The 25,462-nt window shown below is 40.5% G+C and overlaps 1 protein-coding gene across 5 annotated transcripts in view; it reads right to left on the reverse strand.

Annotated features, from left to right (window-relative positions):
- Nucleotides 1-4,331: 4,331 nt before the first annotated feature.
- Nucleotides 4,332-25,462, reverse strand: part of ptpro (protein tyrosine phosphatase receptor type O) — a 165,726-nt gene continuing 144,595 nt past the window's right edge. For all 5 annotated transcript variants that reach the window (XM_063072458.1, XM_063072457.1, XM_063072456.1 and 2 more), the window contains 9 exons: nt 19,394-19,475; nt 18,766-18,856; nt 15,593-15,669; nt 12,681-12,815; nt 11,031-11,180; nt 9,585-9,739; nt 6,736-6,871; nt 6,128-6,248; nt 4,332-5,794 (listed from right to left, as the gene is read on the reverse strand). In XM_063072458.1, the coding sequence (XP_062928528.1) occupies nt 6,138-6,248; nt 6,736-6,871; nt 9,585-9,739; nt 11,031-11,180; nt 12,681-12,815; nt 15,593-15,669; nt 18,766-18,856; nt 19,394-19,475 (937 nt within the window). In that variant the 3' untranslated portion in view covers nt 4,332-5,794; nt 6,128-6,137. The remainder of the gene's footprint in view (nt 5,795-6,127; nt 6,249-6,735; nt 6,872-9,584; nt 9,740-11,030; nt 11,181-12,680; nt 12,816-15,592; nt 15,670-18,765; nt 18,857-19,393; nt 19,476-25,462) is intronic.

Below are 25,462 nucleotides of genomic sequence, written 5' to 3' on the forward strand. Positions count from 1 at the left end.
AGAACAGATCCCTGAGGCACACTACTGGTCACTGGCCTCCATGCAGAATATGACCTGTCTACAATCACTCTTTGCCTTCTGTGGGCAAGCCAGTTCTGGATCATCAAAGCAATTTCCCCTTGGATCCCATGCCTCCTTACTTTCTCAATAGTCCTTGCATGGGGTACCTTTTCAAATGCCTTGCTGAAATCCATATATACTACATCTACGGCTCTACCTTCATCAATGTGTTAGTCACATACTCAAAAAATTCAATCAGGCCTGTAAGGCACGACCTGCTTTCGACAAAGCCATGCTATTCCTAATCATATAATGCCTGTCCAAATGTTCATAAATCCTGCCTCTCAGGATCTTCTCCATCAACCTACCAACCACTGAAGTAAGACTCACTGGCCTATAATTTCCTGGGCTTTCCCTACTCCCTTTCTTGAACCCTCCAATCCTCTGGAACCTCTCCCATCTTCATTGATGATGCAAAGATCATTGCCAGAGGCTCAGCAATCTTCTTCACTTCCCACGGCAGCCTGGGGTACATCCCGTCTGGTCCCGGTGACTTATCCAACTTGATGCTTTCCAAAAGCTCCAGTACATCCTCTTCCTTAATATCTACATGCTCAGTCCACTGCAAGTCATCCCTTCAATCACCAAGATCCTTTTCCATAGTGAATACTGAAGCAAAGTATTCATTAAGTACCTCTGCTATTTCCTCCAGTTCCATACACACTTTTACACTGTCACACTTGATTGGTCCTATTCTTTCACGACTTAGCCTCTTGCTCTTCACATGCTTGTAGAATACCTTGGGGTTTTCCTTAATCCTGTCTGCCAAGGCCTTCTCATGGCCCCTTCTGGCTCTCCTAACTTCATTCTTAAGCTCCTTCCTGCTAGCCTTATAATCTTCTAGACCTCTATCATTACCTAGTTTTTTTTTTAACCTTTCATAAGCTCTTTTTTTCTTGACTAAATTTACAACAGCCTTTGTACACCAGGGATCATGTACCCTACCATCCTTTCCATGTCTCATCGGAATGTACCTACTCAGAACCCTACGCAAATATCCCCGATTTCTTCCGTAGGTTTCCCTGAGAATATCTGTTTCCAATTTATGCTTCTAAGTTCCTGCCTGATAGCCTCATATTTCTCCTTACTCCAATAAAACGTTTCCCTAACTTGTCTGTTCCTATCCCTCTCCAATGCTATAGTAAAGGAGATAGAATTGTGATCACTATCTCCAAAATTCTCTCCCACTGAGAGACCTGAAACCTGACCAGGTTCCTTTCCCAATACCAGATCAAGTACAGCTTCTCCTCTTGTAGGCTTATCTACATTTTGTGTCAAGAAACCCTCCTGAACACACCTAACAAATTCTACCCCATCTAAACCCCTCTAGGGAGATGCCAATCAATATTTGGGAAATTAAAATCTCCCACCACCACAACCTTGTTATTACTCCTTTCCAGAATCTGTCTCCCGTGGGCAAACCATCCTTTTTGTACAAGTTTACAAAATTATGAAAGGCAAAAATAAATGAACTGTTTTCTCCTGGTAGAAATGTCAAGTACTAGAGGACAGGCATTTAAAATTAGGGGTAAGTGAGAGTTGAAAAATGAAGTGTGGATCCAGGTCTTAAGAGTGGTCGATGTCTGGAATGCAGCAGTGGGGAAAGCAGGTACATTAAAGGCATCAAAGAGGCTTTTAGAGAAACAAATGGATTTACATGGAATGAAAGGATATGGATCATGTACAGGCAGAAGAGAATTCTGTTTGGTAAAGGCATTGTGGGCTGAAGAGCTATTTCCTGTGCTGTACTATGCTATGTTCCAAATTTGGAGACAAATTAAACACTCTTGTTTTTTTTTCTTGCCAGTCAAAGAAAATTTTAATAAATGATCTTTGCCCAAATTATTTAAAGCAATTCACAAGACAGTGCAAATTAGTGATTTATTATCACTGAGATGTTGTATCAATTGGTGCATTCCAAGTACAAGTACAATTCAAGGCTGAAAAATCTACACTACAGCAAGCCACCAAAAAAATTGGGAAACAATATAATACAAATATTTCATGTATAAATATGATTTATTACCAATGGTATAAAAGTCAGTAATGATTGAACAAGTGTTACACCTTTTCACAAATCTGCATTTATACCCAGCACATTAGAAAGCTGTACGTATATTTCTGGTAAGACTGTCTTTCTTATTTTAGCTTTAAGTATTTAGTAGATACTTGTTATTTTGATAATATGTTTCTCTAATATGTCCCAGGTTTGCAGGTGTGAACGAATTACTCCTTTTACCTCAATGAAAACTTAAACAACACAAAGTTTGTGTGGGCAGGGCACTGTTTGGCAATAATTCAACCAAAATTTGGGCAGAGTTTATTTGGAATTTAAACATTTGCCTTACTTTCTTTGACAGTTGTTCCTAATATATTTTAAAATATTTTAGTTTAAAAGGTCAGCTAGAAACATTACCTATTTCTCACTGCATAAATGATGCCATATCTGTTCAGCATTTGCAGCTTTTTATTTTCTGTTCAGATCTCCATTTTTTTTGCATAACTTGTTGGACTCTAACCCTCAGGGTTTAAGGCAAGTAATTTCTCATCGTGTAATACCCAATGATTTGTAATGTGTGATAAATCTGATTTTACTAACAAGTTCCTTAGCCCTTTTTATGAGTTTTAATTTACTTCAAAGATGCTGCGAATCTTTTCTTTAAAATAGTCCTGGAAAAGTACAGGTACTTAAGCCTACCATAACCCACAACTTGTATCTTCATGGTTGTAGTTTGAGATAGCAGGCAGTTGCTCGGAGTAAACTTTATGCTTGGCTCTCCTGGTAATGATTTTGCTTTTGGGCTGGGGTGGAATGTAAATTTTCAGTCACAAATTGCTAGCTGAAATCTTTTTTTAAAATACCTGAAGGGTTGAGAGGTGGAATTGCATCTTTTGATTCTGAGATACATCCTGCGGATGTGCTGCGACACATCATCAGTGATGTAACTTGGGGTAGTTGGGTGTTTCGAGTCTTTCAATATCATACACCCTCGCCCAGGCGACCCAGCCAGGGTTGATCAGACCCCAGCTTGTGTCCCAGCAACACTGGGCCACTGATCACCCCTCCTGATCCATAGCCGTCTGAGGGCTCTCTCAGCGGCCTCTGTGATGGTCCTGATCGCTTTCCTCTTACCAGCCCCAGTGATGCCAAGTAGGGTGTAGACCCTGCAGGCTGGCAAAACCCCTGCACCCCACTTCGATGGGCTCGCAGCCCTGCCTCCAGCACTGCTCCACCAGCTCCTAGTATGGCCTGCTTCCGCTCATTTGCCTCCTCAATGCGGTCCTCCCAGGGAACTGTCAACTCGAGGAGGACAACCTGCTTCGGGAACACTGAAGAAAGGACCACATCCGGCCTCAGTGAAGTTGGTCGGGAAACTTCAGCTGCCTCCCCAGGTCAACATGAAGCAGCCAGTCTGCTGCAGTGCTAAGCAGGCCCGATGATGCTGGTCTGGGCTGACGTAGGGGCTGTGCTCCGGCTCTGACCACTCTGTTTGCTGGTGGTCATGACCATCGCAATGCCCTCTGCCACTGGCTTCAGCACCTGGTCATGACACCACCGGTAGCGACCTTCTCCCAAGGCTTTAGGGCGGCTGCTAAGGATGTGCTCCAGTGATCCTCTTCCTGGACAGAAAGGACATGCTGGTGTATTGCTCTTGCCCCAGACATGGAGGTTTGCAGGGCTTGGCAAGACATCATAGACAGCCTGGATCATAAACTTAATGCACTGGGGTTCTGCCTGCCAGATGTCAGACCAGGTTTTCCGCTCCACCGCACCTTCCCATGCTCCCTGCGGTTGCATGCCCACCATCCTGCTATTCCTCTCCTCTTCAATGCCAATCCACACTTCCTCCAGGACTAGTTGTTGTCTGTCCTTGCCTTTGGCCTTGTCATAGTGAGGTTGTGAAACAGAGCCCAGCCCTGCTCGCCCAGTTGACAATGTCCCCACCAGAGCCCTGTGTATCAGCCAGGACTCTGCTACCACCAGCCCTTCCTGTGCCTTCCACTTCCTGCCCATCTGTACCTGGATGCCTGCTGCTGCTATTTTAGCGTCCTTGGAATCCCTGTACTGCAGCACCTCTCTTGTGTGGGAAACCCTGAACTCCTCGTCCAGGCTGCTGAAGGGAAGTTGCAGATTATTGCACCTTCTGTACAGTGCTGCGCCGCTCAGACTACGAGGTAGGCCCAGCCACCTTCGAAGGTAGTTACTGACCTTCTTCTCCAGCAACTCCACAGTTGTCACAGGCACCTCGTATACTAGTAATGGCCATTGGATTCAGGGTAGGATGCCATACTGGTAAATCCAGGCTTTGAACCTTCCAGGTAGGCCTGACTTGTCCACCAGCTCTCAAGCGCCTTGGAAGCTGATCGGACAGCAGCTGCACTCTGAGCCTACAGTCCAAGACCTTCCCCAAGCTCTTGACTGGCTTCTCGGTGATAGATGGAATTGTAGTGCCATCCAAGGTAAAACAAAACTTGTCCACCACTTTTCCTTTCTTCAACACCAGGGACCTGGATTCAGCTGGTTTGAAGCTCATCCTTGCCCATATAATGAGCTTTTCCAGGCCCTGGAGGATCCACCTGCTGCCAGGAACTGATGCTGTCGTGACAATGAGGTCATCTATAAAAGATCTGATTGGGGGCTACTGAACACCAGACTTGGTCAGCAGACCTCAACGCTCTGCCTCAGCTGCCTTGACTATCGTATTCATGACAAGGGCAAAGAGAGTAACGGAGATTGTGCACCGTTATAATCCCCTTCTCCAGCCTATGCCAGCCTGATGTCATAGCTCCAGAAGTAACTCTCAGTCTGAAGTTCCCATAGTAGTTCATGATGAGCTCCCTGACCTTTCTGGGAACATGGTGTTGATCCAGTGTAATCTCCACCAGCTTGTGGGGTACTGACCGATTTGCATTGGATTTTTATGGTAGGCTTAAGTACCTGTACTTTTCCAGGACTATTTTTACCCAACATGTATACCCATACACATTTTTATTTATTTATTTTTTGCTCTTGGCGTCCTGAAAACTGTGGAGCTCCAATTGTACATGCGCACACCTTGCGACTTCTCTCCACTCCTTTTAGTGCCAGGAAATTTTGAGTGTGCTAAAGTTACAATTAGTCATTTTTGCAATTAAATCTGCCACATGAAAATGAATTTTACTCATCTGCGACACAACAAAAACTGCCAGACACATTAATGTATTACACAACATCAATATTAAACAGCCTGTGCATTTTTGAGGAATACTTATTAGATCTGCCAAAAATGACAAATCTTCCTATTCCCAGCTCTACCTTCAATGCAAACATTTTCTATTGTACTTGTACAATCTTTAAATGTCATCTTCATTAATCCCTCGCAGTATTATTTAAAATCCTTTTTTTGGTTTGTAAAAAAAAATGGCTAGACGATTCCAGGAAATGGAGTTTTAGTGGAGATCTTGTGCAGTCATGGAACAAGAGCAATGAAATGCAATATGCTTCATTCTTCCTTTCCTTCCTCATGCAGATGTCACTTGTACCTACTTTAAACCTTTCCCAATGAGGTTGGTCCCACACTGAATTTTCATTGGTGGAAACAGTTCAAAGACACTACAGGTACTTTAAGGCATTGTTCCAGAGCATTTGTTTTCACATGTTTAATCTTTCCCTTGCTAGGAGTCATCCTCTGGTCAGATCAAAGCACAGGATATCCAAAACTCAGGAAAAGAACTGTACTGTAAGGTTTTGTATCTGAAACACAATGAAAACTGCTTGATGAAGTGGGTTGACATTACAAGTACTAAAAGCTTTAACCAGGGAGCTAACTATTAAATTTCTTCAATTTAGAAATTCCTTATTACTAGTGAACTATCTAATTTATTATGCAATTATAAAGATTTGTTTAAAAACATGTTTGCATTTGAGATAATTTTGAGTGTCCTTCAGAGAAACACAAGCACTTTTACAGGATTTTTTAAAGTTCAATCTTAATTGCATTGAGTTACTGTGGGAGAAAACAGAGTTGAACAGTTTTAGCATACTGTCATTTTACCATCAACTATTACAATAGCAAAGCATTCTCACCCTGCAAGTCTCATAACTGGGATGGTCTAGAATTCTCATAAATCACATCACTGCTATTGTACTGTTGCTTTCTCTTTTTCCACATCAGCTGCACACAACGGTGAATGAAAACATACTGCTCCTAGAAAAAACACAAGACAGATCACCAAAAAAATAATGTGGAGCACATAAGGGTAGAGTAATGTTCACTTCTTCTCAATATCACGATTTGCATAGAATTCTTTACACTTGTGCAAATTTCCTGATGTGATTTTTCTTTTTGGGGAACTCCCCGGATTCTTTCTCATTTCTCCTTTGCCTATCAAAATTACTTTTGTAACATCCTGTTACTCTGCTATTGCCTACTCCTGTATCTCAGAAACAAGCATTTGACTTAGCTGGACATTTCAGTATACATGGAGAATGGAATGTTAGATAAGAATTTCCAAAAGCAGTTATGTATCAGTAACAGTACATTTAATAATACAGGATAAGATGACAATTCACAAATAATTTTGTAATTACACTTTTTCCAACGAAATTGTGCTTTTTTTAACCCAACTAAACAAATAGTTCCATTGCTGTCTTACAATATTGATGCATGCTGATATCAAAACTCTGTCACCTACCTCTGTCTGAACCATTGATGTTCTGTAAGTTCGCATCTCAGCCACCAAGCCCAGAATATCTACATACTCGTGCTCTTGAATGTGCTGCATAAGGCGATCGAGAGCTATAAAGGTTCCCGTTCTTCCCACTCCAGCACTAAACACATCAAAAGTACATGACAGCTGGTTTTGTCTGGAAGTATTTAACTAGACATTGAGTAATCATGGGTAATTACTGCTCTGGCTTCAGACAATACATTTGTTCTCAAAACAATGTGTCTGTTAAAATACTATGCATTTCTTGAAGTTATACAATGTGAAAGAGTTTGTTAATTGTAGGAATAAAGTACCTATTGATTGGCTGGAGAGGATGCAATAGCTTAATAAAGGGCTCTCCATGTAACCATGCGGAGATATGGCATGGAAACAGCCCTTCGGTTTACCAAGTCTGTATTAACCCTCAGCCACTCATTCACAGTAATCCCACAATAATCCCTTTCAACATTTTTTATAAAAATGATAGCACCAATGCAGCTCAAAGTGTTCATCTCTGAGCAAAGACAATATTGTTTAAGATAATATCTTGAGAGGTATTCAGATTTGCATGGGAACTTTGATAGTTCATGAAACTTTACTCTAGAAAAATGACAGAAACTAGATATCATGAATGAGTAAGAGAGAATTTCTGTTTAATGAGCAAGTTGTAATGCTCTAATTACTGTCACTAGTTTTAGCATAATGCCTTCAAATTCTTCAAATCCTTTTAATATGCCTTTTTTTAAAAAAAAAATCCTTTCCTTTCTGATCACTGTTTAATGTACCCTACATTGTTTAGCCTTGGATAATCTTGGATGTTGATTAATCAATATTAGCATGACTAGACAGCGGCTATAGTTTATTAGGAGTTTGAAGCGATTTGGCATGTCAACAAATACACACAAAAATGTGGAGAGCATTCTGACAGGCTGCATCACTGTCTGGTATGGAGAGGCTACTGCACAGAACCGAAAGGGGCTGCAGAAGGTTGTAAATCTAGTCAGCTCTATCTTGGGCACAAGCCTACAAAGTACCCAGGACATCTTTAGGGAGCGGTGTCTCAGGAAGGCAGCATCCATTATTAAGGACCTCCAGCACCCAGGGCAAGCCCTTTTCTCACTGTTAGCATCAGGTAGGAGATACAGAAGCCTGAAGGCACACACTCAGCGATTCAGGAACAGCTTCTTCCCCTCTGTCATCAGATTCCAGAATGGACTTTGAAGCCTTGGACACGACCTCATTTTTTTAATATACAGTATTTCTGTTTTTACACAGTTTTAAAAAAACTATTCAAAATGTAATTGACTTGCTTATTATTATGTTTTATATATTTATTATTTATTTTTTTCCCTCTCTCTCTCTCTCTCTCTCTGCTAGATTATGCTGCTAAGTTAACAAATTTCACGTCACTTGCCGGTGATAATAAAACTTGATTCTGATTCTGACTGCGATAGCCCCGCCTGCAGTGCTGTTCCACTGAACTTCAGCACTGGACCATCCTAACAATAATAATTTAGACATGTAGCCTTTTCAGAGATCAGAATCTAAGAATGCAAACAACCCTCTAAACCTTTAAATACTGATCAACAATGACAGAATATTAGACTCAAGGGATAAAGATGTATAGGTTTAGAAACAAATGCTTGCATGTATCAAGTTTAAATGCACACTTCCCTTGTTATCTACTGAGGTTTGCATGAGCTGTAGTTAGTTGTTCCCTTTCAAATATATGGAGCTTCAAGTTTCTATAATATACTGTTGAATTAATTCCGCTTTTCTGTCTCTTTACCCTGTGCTAACTAACCTGACAGGAACAGTAAACCCTGGGCTGCATCACATAATAAATCTTCTAAAATCCATCACTGCTAACCATTTCCCTCCCACCCCCTTGCAAAGGTGTATTCCTAAGAATAGAACAGGACATTGAATATGAATAGAGTTGGGGGTGCGGGGGGGGGTGAGATATGGTTAACAAAGTTTTGAAGAAGTTAATTTCAGGAACAGAAATTGTTCAGAATAAAGAATGTGTTCAGCTAATTAACTGGCCGCCTTTTTACGTCTGAATTAGATAGGTATCTAAAACATTTTTCTTTACATTATAATATGCCGAGCAGGTGGGCAATATAATTAAGTTGCATTAATTGTTCAGAAAGCTGGCATTTGAATGGAGCTGAATTAGCACTTCGAATGTTAGAAAATTCCATTTTGAATTACTGTTTGCTGCTTTGGAGTTTGAACATCAAGTTCCAGCTGTACAAGATATTAGTGAGACCATACTTGGAATACCATGAGCAGTTCTGGTTACTTAGCTAGAGGAAGGATGTGACTAAGCCGGAAAAGGTGCAGAAAAGTTTCATAAGAAAGTTACTGAGGTTAGAGAGCTTGATTTACTAGGTAGGCTGGGTCTTATTTTTCCCTGGAATGTATGAAGTTCATAATCAGAGGTTTTACAAAATCCTGCAATGCATAAATAAGGCATATGATCACTTTCCACCTCCCTCCTCAGAGGAGGAAGGCCTACAACTATAGGGATCCTCCCCCATACGAGGGGATGGTGAGTATATGGAATGAGCTGCCAGAAGAAGTGGTGGAGGCCGATACAATTGAACGTCCAACTTGGTTAGCATGGACTAATTGGGCCACAGGGTCTGCCTACCTGCAGTACAACTCTCCATATGGCAAAGGATGTGATCATTGTAAACTTAATTTTGTTTTTCAAGTAATCTGAGACATTTGGGTACAGTAAAGAAAGCATTTGTGGTACTAATTTTGAATAATCAGTGAAGGTGATTCAGTCCAATAGAACATGATCATAATAAAAAGAACACACTTACCTACAATGAACAATTAGAGGTCCGGGTCTCTCCACTGTTTGCTGCCGGACCAACTGGACAAAATGTAAGATGGTCTCAGCTGCATCTGCTGTGGGGACACCATGATCAGGCCATGCCATGTAATTATAGTGAACCACTTTCCGAACCTCATCTGCCTAAACAGAAGGCACATTGGAGGACAACATCAGTCCAATCTAAACAAGCAGAATAAACTGCACTCAGAACAAGCTTCTACCTCCCTTTCCATGCCTCCATGGTGTTCCAGATTCATGGAGGGGAGCAGGTGGAATAGGAGTGATATTCATGAAGAACGTGTGTGTGCTGCCACCTACTGGGAGAATGTAATGAGTCCTGATTCTTACCACCACCGAAAACTGAATCGCAAACTTTAAACAAATGGAGATGCTGGAGTTTATATGTTTTGCTCTAAGAAACTATATGACAATCTATCAACATATCACAGAGCTTGTATCAGTGAGAAGTTCCCAAAGGATAAGTCATCATGAAATTTAATGGAGAACTTGTCTGCTGGGAAATAGATTCGAAGTGCAAGCATAACGCAAAGAACTAAAGGTGTTACACAGCAGTACCCTGGGCTAATAATCTGCTATCCAATTATTCAGAAATCCCAAAAGGTAGTGAATGCTACACTCCTTTCAACTTACCTGGACATATCTTTTTGTATATGATTTTGGGGTGAAAAGGTGAATTATAAGTGTACAAAGATATTTGCTTCAAATAAAATGATCTTTCTTGGTGAATTATAAGTGTACAAAGAAATTAATAGAAATGACATCCATAAAATCTGCTCAACTGGCTCCAATAAGGTCCAGTATAATCATCTGCTATCCAATTGTCGATCTGGCTAACCGGGTGCCGCCTCTGGGATTATCTGGTTAATTTATTATAATACTATGTAACATTTCATAAAAAGTCAATTTAAAGAATGTTGGGGTAGCAAATAGAAGTATTATATTAAGAATAAAAAATGTACCAATCCAGGCCTAAGGCCTTGAAGTAGCTGCGTTATTGGAGTTTGATTGTTGTTCAACAGAAACTACATTCAGTGAGGAGTTTTCTTCCAGCTACTGAAGTGAGACTACGTTCCAGAAGTCTTTATGAGCTACACTCATAATCTTCCCTATTTATTGCTTCAGATGGATGAACTGATTTGTTACCAGGGTTTGTTTTAAGGGATACCAGATGTTCTCATTAATCCAGTATCCAAGCTGCAGTATGTAAATACAGGACAAGGTTTAAAGGTTGGAGCTTTTTCCACTTCCATCTCCATGAAGTTGCTTAACCACCCCCATACCAGCCCCACCCCCCCCCAGCCCAGCAGAGGTAAGACTAATCACTTGTTTGAAAAAGTGACCTCTCACTGTTTCCTTCACATTCTCGGAAGAAAGGAAGGATTTACAGGAAAACTGATACTGGGTAGCTTACATAGCTGACATTGAATTCTCTTATGATCCACTCAGACTGAAGACTATCTTCTGACTCGTCAGACTGCTCCGATTCAAAAACCATTTCGACGGTGATGTCTCCATAGCTGACAGGCTGTTTGTTAAATGGCCAATAATGGTCACATTTTATCTATAAAACACAAATTATTAATGTTACATTTCCATAGTGAATATAACTGTCATTAGCCGATTGTTATATTTAATTCATTTGGAACAAATTTAGAAAGTATTTCAAATACTACATAAAATTTGTAAACACTAATATATTTCTCTTGTATTGAAAGATTTAAAATTGCGCTAGATCGGGGTATGATTTAGAGGTGTTAATGAACATAGAATGAGCACAGGCCCTCACAGACCACTGAGATGGGAAGCAGGATCTAGCATAAATTAGGGAACAGACATGAAAGCTTAAGAATTAATTACATTGCTTATAAAAAGTATTCATTCCCCCTCCCCCCCCCACCCTGTAAGTTTTCATGGTTTGTGTTTTACAACATTGAATCACAGTAGATGTAATTTGGCTTTTTTGACACTGATCGACAGAAAAAGACTCCTTTGGATCAAAGTGAAAACAGATCTCTATAAAGTGATCCAAATTAATTACAAATATAAAACCAAAATAATTGATTGTGAAAGTATTCACCCCCTTTAATATGACACACCAAATCATCACGGGTTCAGAACACTGGTTTTAGAAGTCACATAATTAGCTAAGTGGAGATCACCTGTGTGCAGTCACGGTGTTTCAACTGATTGTAGTAAAAATACTTCTGTATCTGGAAGGTCCAACTGCTGGTGAGTCAGTATCCAGGCAAAAACTACACCGTGAAGACAAAAAAAAACAACTCCAAGCAACTGTGCAAAAAGGTTATTGAAAAGCACAAGTCAGGAGATGGATGCAAGAAAATTTCCAAGTCACTGAATATCCCTTGGAGTACAGTTAAGTCAATCATCAAGAAATGAAAAGAATATGGCACAGCTGTAAATCTGCCTCTACCAGGCTGTCCTCAAAAACTGAGTAACCATGCAAGAAGGGGATGAGTGAGAAAGGCCACCAAGAGACCTATGACAACTCTGGAGGAGTTATGAGCTTCAGTAGGCAGTTTTGTAAAGAAGAATGGAGAAAAATAGTGATGTCCAGCTGTGCAAAGCTGGTAGAGACCTATCCACACAGACTCAAGGCTGTAAATGCTGCTCAAGGTGCATCTACTAAATACTGATTTGAAAGGGGTGAGTAAATTATTATGCAATCAATTATTTTGTGTTTAATAATTGTCATAAATTTAGACCAATTTGTTTTCACTTTGACATGGAAGAGTCTTTTCTGTTGATCAGTGTCAGAAAAGGCAAATTAAACCACCGTGATTCAATGTTGTAAAACAATAAAACACGCAAACTTCCAAGGAGGGTGAATACTTTTTATAGGCACTGTATGTCAGATTTTCAGGAATACGCTTTTTGTTTTAGGGGCATGATAGTCCTAGGGCTAAGTATTGTGATTTACATATCCATTTACAGATACATACAGCTTTACTACTGCAAATTCTATTGCCAGCATAAATGTAGTTACTGGTAGACTGTACAATTGGGATACAACTATCTGATGCTTTGTTCAACAGGAACTTACCCGTCTCCTCTCATTACATTGTGTGAGCATAACAATGATGCCCGACTTCTGTTGAATTACCATCTTCCAAAAATCATTTCTTGTCTCTGCCAAGGGTCCTTGTGTTGCAATATACTCTCGGGTAGAATTAAATCCCTGAGGAAAGAGAATGATACCCATCCTGTCTGTCCAAAATTATTATGAGCATTACAATAATTGTCACTGAATTTGTTTCTCATTTCAGTAATCATAAAAGTTGGCCCTTCCACTTCATGAAATTTAATTTTTTCCCATTTGTTTTTTTCCCCCACTCTTGAGACAATTATCTCCCTTAGTCATGCTTCAGTTGTCAGAATATTTCAAACTTGACCTTCTGCTGACTAGTTATAACAGTCTTAATCTTCCAGTCGAAATACTCAGATACAAATGTTATTGTACTATAAAAGATTTATGCTTGCGCTGACTGATTTGTTGAAAGACCACCACCGGTTCTCAGCATTGTCAGAAGCTCACCTCTCTCTTGCATTATGTATGACTCCTTAAACAACCAAAATTCCTGTCTTCATTTTCAAAATTCCTGGACTTTTCCCTTATATCCCTGCTGCTGCTCTTTAAGATGTTCCTCCAAAACCTATGTCTCACACCAAGCTTTGTTCACCTGACTTAATATGACTTTATAAGTAACCAGTGGGCTATTTTTACAGACATTTAAGTTAATTTTGTCCATTAGTCCGAAAAGCACAAAAAATGGTCGATATAGTAAATTTGCATCTCGAGTATTTGTAATAAATGGCATCAAAAGTATATGAGACCGATAAAAATAAATACTAAAAGTGGACAGAAGAAACTATTTCTGGTGCTCATTGGACAAAATGTATATACTGCATGCACATCAGAATTCTGCATTTAATAATATTATAGGAGCCCCTATATACATAGGGGTGTTCATAGTCGAGTATCCTTAACTCTGGCCTGTCTGTATTTGTATTGCTTCAGACTGTGCTTGATAAAACTCCTGTGAGGCACTTTAAGGATATTTTAGGTACTAAGTAACTCCACCTTGTTACAGTTAGCCATGGTGTGGCAGACTGTGAAAGGGAAAAATCTATCAACTTTCCTCTCCTGAATATGGACTTGTGGTTTTTGGAAGAGGGCATTTTGTTAATATACTCAAGGCCAAATAGTCTACCACTGCAGTATAGATTACAATGAAAACCTAATAATTTTAAGAACATATGAAAAGAAATATGAATAAGCCATCTGGCCCATCTCTGCCATACATTAAGATCATGGCTGATTCATTTGTGGACTTAGCTCCACCTTTCTGCCTTCTCCCACCCCCCACCCCCCATCATTATCTTTAATTTCCCTACTTTATACAAAAAATCTAACTGAGTCTTCAGAATATTTTATGTGGTAGCCTCAACTGCTGCCCGGGGCAGAGAATTCCACAGATCCACTCCTCTCTGGGGGAAGAAGTGGTACTCCTCATCTCCATCCTAAAGCTACTCCTCTGTATCTTGAGGCTATGCCCCCTTGTTCTAGTCTCATCTACCAAAAGAAAAGAAATTTCATGCCTATATCTTATCTATCCCTTTCTTAATTTTACATGTTTCTATAAGACCTACTCTCATTCTTCTGAATTCTAGTGAGTATAACTCCATCTCCAGAATCAACCTGGTGAACCTCTGTACTGCCTCCAAATCTAGTATATCTTTCCTCAAGTAAGGAGATCAGAACTGTATGAAGTACTCCAAGTGTGGTCTCACCAGTACCCTGTGCAGCTGCACTATGCCGTCCCTGCTCTTGCACTCAATCCCTGTCATAATGAAGGCCAACACTGCATTTGCCATCTTGAAAACCTGTAAACTAACCTTCTGCAATTCATGCACAAGTGCACCCAAGTCCCTCTGCACAACAGCGAGCTGAAGTCTTTCACCGTTTAAATCATAATCTGATCTTCTGCACAATTTGCTTTTCCACTCAGTTTAGTGTCATCAGCAAACTTAGACATGCAACACTTGGTCTCCTCTTCAAGGAAAATTGTGAACAGCCCTGGCCCCTCTGGCACTTTGCTCACTGATTATTAACCAGAGAAACACCAATTTATCCCAACTCTTTGCCTTCTATTGCTTAAGCAATCCTCTATCCATGCTAATGCATTACCCCCAACAATGCATCTTATGGATAAGTCTTTTATGTGGCACCTTATCATGCATCTTCTAGAGATCCAAGTATACAGCATTCACCTGTTTCCCTCTATCCACTATGCTCATTATATCTTCAAAGAACTCCCATAAGGTTGTCAAACAGAACCTGCCCTTCCTGAATCCATGTTGTGTCTGCCTGATGGAACTACTTGTATGCAGGTATCTCAATATTCCATCCTTAACGATAACTTCAAGCATCTTCCCAACTACCCAAAAGTTACTGGCCTTTTGCCTACATCAGTTTGTAAACAGTGGCATGAGAAATACTGTCCTCCAATCCACCAAGACCTTCCCACAGTCAAAATGCAAACTCTTAATCTACATTATTATCTTTTATAATGAATCATTTGGAAATTAATTTGAGGAAGCAAAGTTTGTGTATTTTGACATTGGAGCATCGGCCTTTACTCAGATAAATAAACCATTTGGAGAAGGATTTGCATATCAATTCCAATACCCAACAACCCTGAAAAAGCATTACTTTATTATATAAAGAAGCAATATACATATCACCAAATTAAAAGTTAGGTGATAGATATGAGATGCAGTTTGGCTGTAGCAGACAGTGCACTGCCTTGTGGCATCGCACAATACCAGCATTTCATTGCAACTATAAGACATCATTAGTTGAAAAGGTGATGCTACATCAGAAAATCAATTTGTAAACCCATTGAACCTGAATGAGAAGGGTTATTTAAAGCTTATGGTAGTCCAAATACGTACAGGAACATAATTAGCATTGATGTAGTCTGACTCGTCTTCACACTGCAGAGAAGTTAATTTGACTCGGCTGAAGTCATCTGCAGAGAGAATGGTATCAGCATAAGACATCATACCTTAACATGTCAAGTAAATAATACCTTTCGATTCTCAACTGAAAGGAGTGGCTATCACTTAACGGAATGTTGGTATTTAACTGCAAGGCACGTTTTCCATTCATCTTGGCTCCTCTCGCCATTGTGTCAAGACCTAGTTGTTTGTTCTGCAATGACAACCCACATTAAAACAAGCCATCACAGGCAATCTTCACCCCACAGAATGAAGTTAGGGCCTGGAGTGTCGGGACCTTTTATGGACAATCCTAACTACGACACACTTAAGATCTGAAGGAAGTAGGTTTATTAAGAATTGGCTCTACACTACTTGAGTTGGTGCTGGTAGAATGCAAATAGTCATCGTAAAGCTGAATTCAGGGCTCGATGTTGATTTGACTTATACTACTAGCTGCTCTCACCTGCACAGAGATTGTGATCTTTGCTAATGGAGGATTCCCAATGACCTACTGGCTACACAGATGAGATTATAATTTATACACTCAGTGGCCACTTTATTGGGTACACCAGTACATTAATACAAATACCTAATCAGCTAATCATGTGGCAGCAACTCAATGCATAAAAGCATGCAGACATGGTGAAGAGGTTCCGATGTTGTTCAGACCAAAATCAGAATGGGGAAGAAGTGTGAACAAGTGACTTTGACTGTGGAATAATTGTTGGGGCCAGATGGGGTGGTTTGATTTTCTTAGAAACTGCTGCCCTCCTGGGATTTTCACGTACTGGAGTCTCTAGAGTTTACAGATATCCGCGCAAGAAACAAAAAACATCCAGTGAGTGTAAACACCTTGTTACTGAAAGACATCAGAGGAGAATGCCCAGACTAGTTCAAGCTGACAGGAAGACGACAGTAACTCAAATATATTATAGCAGTGGTGTGCAGAAGAGCATCTCCGACTGCACACATTGTAGCTTGAAGTGGATAGGCTACAGCATGGGAAGACCACAAACATGTGCCACTACGGTACAGGAAGTACCTAATAAAGTGGCCAGTGAGTGTCATGTTGACAACACATCAGTGTTCACTATCACTACTCTGGAAAAGATCACAGGGGTCGGGAGTCCGCACAAGCACATTTTAAAATATCCAGCAATCTAGAACTTGCTGTCACTCATTTAGGGCAGCACAGTGAAGCAGCTGCCTCTCAGTGCCTGAGACCAGGTTCAATCTTCTGTTAATTACTCACTGTAAATTGCCCCTAGTGTGTAGATGAGTGACAGAATCCAGGGAAGAGTTGATAGGAATGTGTGGAAAATAAAATGGGATTAGCAAAACATTGATTGATAGCACAGACCCCAAGGGCCAAAGGACCCGTTTCTGTACTGTTCCAGCCTTGTGACTCTACTGCTTACATAACTGCAGGGCGGCAAATGGAGTCCATACAGAGGTAATAAATGGCAAATCATGGAAATGATATGACCTTCAGCTTCTATATGCTGGTCTACAGATGCATTGTGAAGAGCATTCTGATTGGCTGCATCACCACCTGATATGGAGGGGCCACTGCACAGGATCAGAAAAAGCTGCAGAAACTTTGAAGCTCAGCCAGCACCACTATGAGCACTGGCCTCCCCAGCATCCAGGACCCCTTCATAAGGTGATGCCTCATCCAGCATTAAGGAGCTCCATCACCCAGGACATGCCCTCTTCTCATTGCTACCATCAAGGTGGTGGTCCAGGAGCATGAAGACACTCTTTAGGAACAGCTTCTTCCCCATTGTCATCAGATTTGCGAATGGACAATGAACCTATGTACACTAACTCACTACTTTTTTTCTTTTGTTTTGCTCTCTAGCACTGATTTAAATATTTTGTATCTATATTTCTCGTAATTTATTTTTTATAATGTATTGCACTGCTCTGCTGCCACAAAACAACATATTTCACAACATATATCAGTGATAATAAACCTGATTCTGATTCTGAGTCTGGTCTTAGTGAATGAAGTGTAACTGAGGTTTCATGCTGCACTGAGCCATAATTACCAGTGACTAACCCCCATTATTAGAACAGTCTGGAATATAATTATCTTGGGTTAATTGTTTCAAAATTTATTCACTTCAGTTTGTTGGATATTTTAGCTTCTGGCTTAATATGTACATCCAATTTGTAATTTTGAGTTTTAAGTTACTGATTAATTATAAAAAGAGGTTTTGATTGATTCTGCTCCTGGTTGTAATTCTACAGTGTGATTGGCTGCTCAACTAGCTGGAGGATTTGGCCGTTCTTGGATCCTGAAGATCCCTAACAAGGCACGGGAAAAATCCAGGTCACCCTCTCCATCCAATCCATTGTACCCATAGTGAAGCTGGGATGTTCAGTTTACTTACGCAGATAAGATTTAGGGCTCTTGGAACAACCTGAAGTCACACAGGTACAATTTTATCATAAGTAAACCATTTCCAGGTGAGTTATAATACCTAATTGAGCTGCTATATACTTAGTAAAATACAAGAATAGTTAAAAAGGATTTCAACTGTAAAGTTAACTATTTTCATGAAATGATTGTTGTTTTTCTGTAGAGTGTGAACAGGTATTGCAGTATTCTTTACCAACATATTGAACATGAGCTGACATGTTAACAGTGGCCTGTGGATGAGGACAGCAGACCTGGCCTTTCAACTGGCACTATAGGACTGTCCGACAATTCATCTACAGCTGTAAGACTGAATCCGCATGGTGGCACTGACCATAGTTTGGTGCTGGGGTAAAGACTAGAATATAATGGAAAGCAAGCAAATGCAATGGTACAATCTTCACAGCTTTGAATAGTGTACAACAATTGAAAGTCACCCGACCCAACACCAACCTTTACCATACCCTGCAACACTCCTACAAAGAGTTTCAAGAGGATAGGCGACAGAAGTGATAAACGCCTCCAACATAGCACTGAAGCCATTAGAAATGTAGACTTCTTTAGCAAGGGATAAAAGACCATCGGCTAGAAATTAAAAGCATATCTATGACATTTGAAAACTTCTTGCATTTCATAAGTGCATCACTAAGTACAGACAACAGGAAAATTATCTTATTTGATGAATAGCTGACAAAATACTCACATGGCAGTATGTTAGTGTACCGATTTTTACATCGATTGACTGGTAATTCAGCTGCATCATGGGATATATCTTGACCAACCAGCTTTAGATCCTAGCAATGAAAATCAGAATGATACTCAGTTGTTAAAGATTACATCAACACAATGCTGACAAGGCACTGGCAGTGGTGAAGGGTTCAAACGACAAATATCCAAAAGTTTGCTATACTAAAACTTGGAAGCTATAAAACAACTGCTGACAAATCCCTTTAACCCATCAATACTGCTCGACTTGCTGAGTTCCTGCAGCAGGCTGTTTATTGCTCCACATTCCAGCATCTGCAGTCTCGTCTCTCCTCTGCAGTTAAATGATACACACTCCAGCCGGTTTCCTGTATTGACTGCATTATTAGCCGAAGTCAGAGTAAGAAAAGACTTCCCTATCCATTGACCTCTGGAGAGAGGAAAGATGGTCAGGATTTGTGTGTGAGGAAGTAAAGATCAAATCAATAAGGCTGAAAGCACAGCGTCCTTCCTTACATACTCATTTTTCCAGTTCACAAGGGAGATGAATTTATTAGAAATAATTTATCAGCAGCCTACCATCTTATCTGGAAGAGAAAACAAATTTGTGTAAGGGAATCTGTTACCTCAAACTGCAGAGAGAATTTGTAATCCGAGTCTTTTGCCATTTCCTTCAGATACATTTCAAAATCATCCAGTTGAACTGGGCTGAAAGAAGCAAATGGAAAGAAAGCCTTCGTTACCCAATGTAATTAATACTATAAAGGAGCGAATGTCAATGATCACTTCCATGGCAGTAGCAGACTCCTTAAAAAGTAATATTAAAATGAATTTTATTTGCCAGAATTTTGACTAGATAACTTAATTAGTTCAAAAAGTAATCAGGACACACTTTCGTTCAAAGGGTTGTGTAAATCTCCCATCAATAATATTGCAGTTACATCTGTAGTCTTATCAGGAGGGTAATTGATTCCGGTTCACGAGTTGGACTGATGCTACTTCAATCCTCACTGCCTGTGTTATCATTATTCTAATCTCATTCCAGAGCAAAGTCACAGAATGAGGCCATTGAGTCTGCTCCGCCATTTCAATCTTGGCTGATTTAGTATCCCTCTCAACCCCATTCTCCTGCCTTCTCCCCATAACCTTTGGCACCCTTACCAATCAAGAACCTATCAACTCCACATTAAATATATCCATGGAGTTGGCCACATGCCAACACCCTCTGGCTCTCTCTGTTCTTCTATTCTGAAGCTGTGCCCTCTGGTCCTGGACTTACCACAGTAACATTCCAACTCTGTGAGGAAGTTGCAGTCCCTAGATTTTAATTTTGTTTTAATGTAGATTAGACCATAGCAAGCCTATTGTCCACTTGACATCACTCCTGCCTGTTATTTGAAGTAAAATAGATTATTGACTTCTACTTCCCTTTTTATACTACCACACATGATCGTTAGATACCACTAAGCCAGGTTGTGTGGGTATGTTCTGTAATAACCAAACCAGCAGCCTGACCCAATAATTCCAGATGAGTATTCAGTTTAAGCAGAAGCTTGATCAAAGAATACTTGCATTCTGCTTCTCTCAACAGATGCTGTCCTACATGCTACCAGTGTACCCTGTTTTTTTTCTTTCCACTTCTAGCACGTGCAGAATTGTTTAAACGTATTGACATCATCCTGTGGCAATAATTTGTCAAGTTATTTTTAAACCGCACTTCCCAGTTATATCAGCACATGCAAAGGAGCGGTGCCAAAACCCATTCTTACAAGCTTCCCCTTCCCCCTCCCTTCTTATTCTGGCTTCTTCCCCATTCCTTTCCAGTCCTGATTGAACAGTCTCGGCCCAAAATGTCGACTGTTTGCCCCCTCCATACTGTCGATGCTGCCTAACCTGCTGAGTTCCTCCAGCATTTTGTGTGTGTGTGTGTTGCCTATTCTTATAGCCGAGCATGGGTAAAGAATAAAGGATAACACGGAAACGACACTATGTTTCAGTAGAAGCAGCATAAGTAAGAAATATTGCTGGGAATTGATTTAAGTTTTTCTTCTTGCTTGCCGAAAATACCAGCCAGCTGTTTGTGGTCACGTGTGGTCTGCGTTACTGCTTAATGCTGAACTGGTAGAAACTGTTCAACCAGCATGTGTTATCTTTTTATATTTTGGTTCCAAACAACTTGAAAGAAATACAGTACTGTGCAAAAGTCTTGGGCACATATGTACTGTATATACGTGTGTGTGTGTGTGTATATATATATATATGTATACACACACACACACACACACACACATATACATGTGTATGTATATAGATGTGTATGTAGGTAGGGTGCCTAAGACTTTTGCACAGTACTGTATTTGTTAACGTGGAGTGGAGAGTGAGTTTGTAAATCTGGCGGGAGCAAAGGATGTTGGGAATGGTGAGGATGGAGCACCGCGGGAGGGGTGTGGGACAGGTGGCAAAGGAGGAGTGCCAGGGTAGGGGGTGATGCAGGTGCAGACACAACCAGCCCTGAGACTCCAGGCAAGGTAATTTGATTCCAAACAAATGGTTTACTGTTCATTGCAGAATGTCTCTCTGGTACTTCCTGCTCCCTCCCCTCTCCCTTTCTCTTTTCCCAACCATGATTCCCCTCTCCCTGCCCCACTTCTGACTCTCAGTCCACAACAGGGACCCATATCGGAATCAGGTTTATCAGCACTCACGTGTCATAAAATTTGTTTTTTTTTATTATGCCAGCAATACAGTGTAATACAAAAAATTACTACTGTATTGTGCAAAAGTCTTAGGTACCCTAGCCGTATATAATATGTGCCTCAGATTTACACAGTACTGTCCATTGGAGAACTTTATGATTATCACAGTCTGGATGCTCTGTGACATGGCACTTTGCAGTTCTAATCAATATGGTCAGTTAATATAAGGACAGGCATGTTCCAGCAGTTGGTCACACAAATGACTTCCAGTCATTCCCACGCCTGAACGGGAATTAGGTATCCCATGAAAAAGGGATGAAGAAAATTCCAGAGAGAACCACACCTCTGACTCACGTACAAGTAATCATTTTGTAGTACACCAGCAGTTTTTTTATATTTCAGAGGCTGTGTAACTATGATAGGAACGGGATTAAGATATTAATCTCATGAACTGGGACAATGTCATATACCTGGTTTGCCTTGGTTCCCTTTTACAGATTTAATTGGTTTAGCATTATCCAAACTACAATCTCAGCCTGTAGAAAGTTTTGAAATTTCACTTTCAAATGGGCTTATGAAATCTTGAAGGCGTACAGTATACCATCATGAAATGCATTGATAGGCTGAATGCACTTACTCTTTTTGCCAGGGACAGGGGATAAAAATCTAGAGGGCATAGGTTTAAGCTGAGAGGAGAAAGATTTAAAGGGAACCTGAACTGCCAGAGGAAGTGGTTGAAGCAGCTACAATAACAATTTTTAAAAGATATTTGCACAGGTAGAGAGAGAGCACAGGTTTAAATGAATGTGTGCCAAATGCAAGCTGATGGGACTAGATAAGAAGGGCAACTTGGGTGGACAACTCTTCTGCCTTAATTTCCACAGTATATAGCCTTTGTGTGATCTTTCCTTGCTACGCGTATGTGTTGATTGGAAGGTAATTGGAAGGGCAGACCAGCAATGACAGCACAGCAGCAATGGCTTGAGTTTCTGGGAGTAATTTGGAAGATGCAGGATCCCAGAAAAGGAGCAGCATTCTAAAGGGAAAATGAGGCAACCATGGCTCACAAGAGAAGTCAAAGACAGCACAAAAGCAAAAGACAGGGCATACACTATATCAGAAATTAGTGGGAAGCTAGAGGATTGGGAAGCTTTTAAAATCAGCAGCAGGCAATAATGAGAGAGAAGATGAAACACGAAGATGAGCCAGCCAATTATATAAAGAGATTACAAAATGGTTTTTGTAGATATATAAAGAGTAAAAAAGAGGCGAGAGTGGACATCAGACTGCTGGAAAATGAAGCAAGAGAGATGGTAATGGGGAACAAAGAGATGCAGATGAACTGATTGAGTATTTTGCGTCAGTCAGTTTTCACAGTCGAAGACACCAGTCAGAAGTTCGAGTGTCAAGTGGCAGAAATAAGAGTAGTCACTGTTACTTGGGAAGCTGAAAGGTCTGAAGGTAGATAAATCACGTGGACCAGATGGACTGCCCCCTAGGGTTTTGAACAAAATAGCTGAAGGGATTGTAGAAGATTGAGGAGTGATCTTTCAAAGATCACTCAATTCTAATGGTTCCGGAGGACTGGAAAATCGCAAAGTGTCACTCCACTCCTTAAGAAGGGAGGGAGGCAAAAGACAAAATTACATGCTGGTTAGCTAGACTTCAGTGCTTGGTAAGATGTTAGAGTCCATTATTAAGGATGAGGTTTCAGGGTACTTGGCACATGATAAAACAGGCTGAAATCAGCATGGTTTCCTGACAGCAAAATTCTGCCTGACATATCTGTTGGAATTCTTTGAAGAAATAATAGACAGGATTATGAAGAGTTTGTGAATGTTGGTTACATGGATTTTCAGAAAGACTTTGATAAGGTGTCACATGAGGTTGCTAAGCAAGATAAGAGCCCATATTATTATAGGGCTGATATATCCTCAGCTTTTTAGAAGGTTACATTGTGTAGCCTCCACTTTGTGCCATTTCATACAAGAACAGGCATTATCAGTTATTTAAGAACATGTAGTCACCTTTGCATCTTGTCTAACAGATTACCTATATGCAAAAGGAGCTTCAATTATTTTATTTACCTGGATTTTTAGAAGGCCTTCTTCAAAGTGCCACACGTGAGGCTGCTAAACAAGATGACCTACTATGGGATTGCAGCTAGCATGGATAGAAGATTGGTGGACTCGCAGAAGGCAAAAAGTGGCGGGGGAGGGGGAAGGGGCCTTTTCTGGCTGGCCACCGAAGACAAATGGGATCGTTGTCAGGTCTGCTACTTTTCACACTATACGCCTATGATCTAGACGACAGAATTAACACTTTATGGTCAAGTTTGTGGATGATATAAAGGCAGCTGGAGGGGAAGGTAGTGTTGAGGAAGCAGGAAGTCTGCAGAAGAGCATGCACAGATTAGGAAAATGGGCCAAGTGGCAGAAGATGGAATACGTTGTAGGGAAGCGTATAGTCATGCACTTTGTAGGTATAAGGAGCAAAGGTGTAGACTACTTTCTAAATGGAGAGCAAATTCAGAAATTGGAGGGTGCAAAAGGAGGCTTGGGAGTCCTAGTGCATGATTCCCTAAAGGTTAACTTGCAGGTTAAGTCTGTAGTAAGGAAGGCAACTGCAGTGTCAGCATTCATTTTGAGAGGACTATGTAAAAGCAAGGAAGTAATGCTGAAAGTTTATAAGGCACTCTGCCAGACCACATTTCAAGGAACAGGTCCTTCTGCCCCAGTGAGCTGCAGCCCACCAATTTAACCCTAGCCTAATCACAGGTCAGTTTACAATGACCCATTAACCTACCAACTGGCACGTCTTGACTAGCCACTATGCTGTTGTGGTGCCCCATATCTAAGAAAGGATGTTCTGTCCAAAGGAGGTTTTAACTGATAATAAAATTAATTGATCCTAGCTACAAAATGGTTAACCCATGAGGTATATTTGATGGCTCTGGGCCCATATTCATTGGAGTTTAGAAGAATGAAGAAGTATCTCATTGAAACCTACCAAATATTGAAAGGCCTAGATAGAGTATACGTGAAGAGGATGTCTCCATTAGTTGGGAAGTGTAGGACCAGAGTGCACAGCCTCAGAATATAAGGACGTCCTTTTATAACAGTAGGTGGTGAATCTGTGGAATTCATTGCCGCAGATGGCTGTGGAGGCCAAGTCATCAGGTATACTTAAAGCGGTGGTTGATAGGTTCTTGATTAGTAAGGGTATCAATGTTTATGGGGAATGAGCTTGAGAAGGATAATGTATCAGCCATGATTGAATAGTGGAGCAGATTTAATTGTCCAAATGGCCAAATTCTGTTCCTAAGTCTTATGTTAGAACCTCTTCAAGGCTTATGGAGATACAGCCTTGTATGGATGCAGTACCCTGTCAGTCCTACACACTTTGAACCAGGCAATGACATTTTAATGATCCATTGGACATTCCTGGTCTCGTCCATCCTCCTCCATGTCTAACTTTTCATTGTTTACTCTGAATTCGCTAACCTCATTTTGCCAATACTGAAATCCATTTGTGCAAATCCATTACTATTTTATAACTTAATGCCTCATCTACACTATGTACAGTGCCACTGGCAAACTAGGATCTGAAATGTTCTATCACCTAGATCATTATAATTATGATGGAAGTTGCAACCCCACCAAGATCCATGAGGGACAGCGCCAGTCACATTTTGCTGCTTGTTACTACTCTTACCTGCTGAATGGATCTGGGCTGTACCCTCCAAATATCCGGACCTGCCTCTTGGTTTTTTTGCACTACCTTACTTTCGCTTTTCTATTCTCTATTTATGACAAATAATTAATATTTACTATCGATTTGTACCCCAGGGAGCGCAAAGTGCAGAATCAAATATCACTGTGATTATTGTACGCTCTAGTATCAATTGTTTGGCGACAATAAAGTAAAGTACCAAGGCCACAATGCTAGCCTTCTGCCTAAGTTAATAACTCATGCTTAATTGGGAACTTTAACTATGGA

This window comes from Mobula hypostoma, chromosome 20 (genome assembly GCF_963921235.1).
Source record: "Mobula hypostoma chromosome 20, sMobHyp1.1, whole genome shotgun sequence".
Lineage (NCBI taxonomy): Eukaryota > Metazoa > Chordata > Chondrichthyes > Myliobatiformes > Myliobatidae > Mobula > Mobula hypostoma.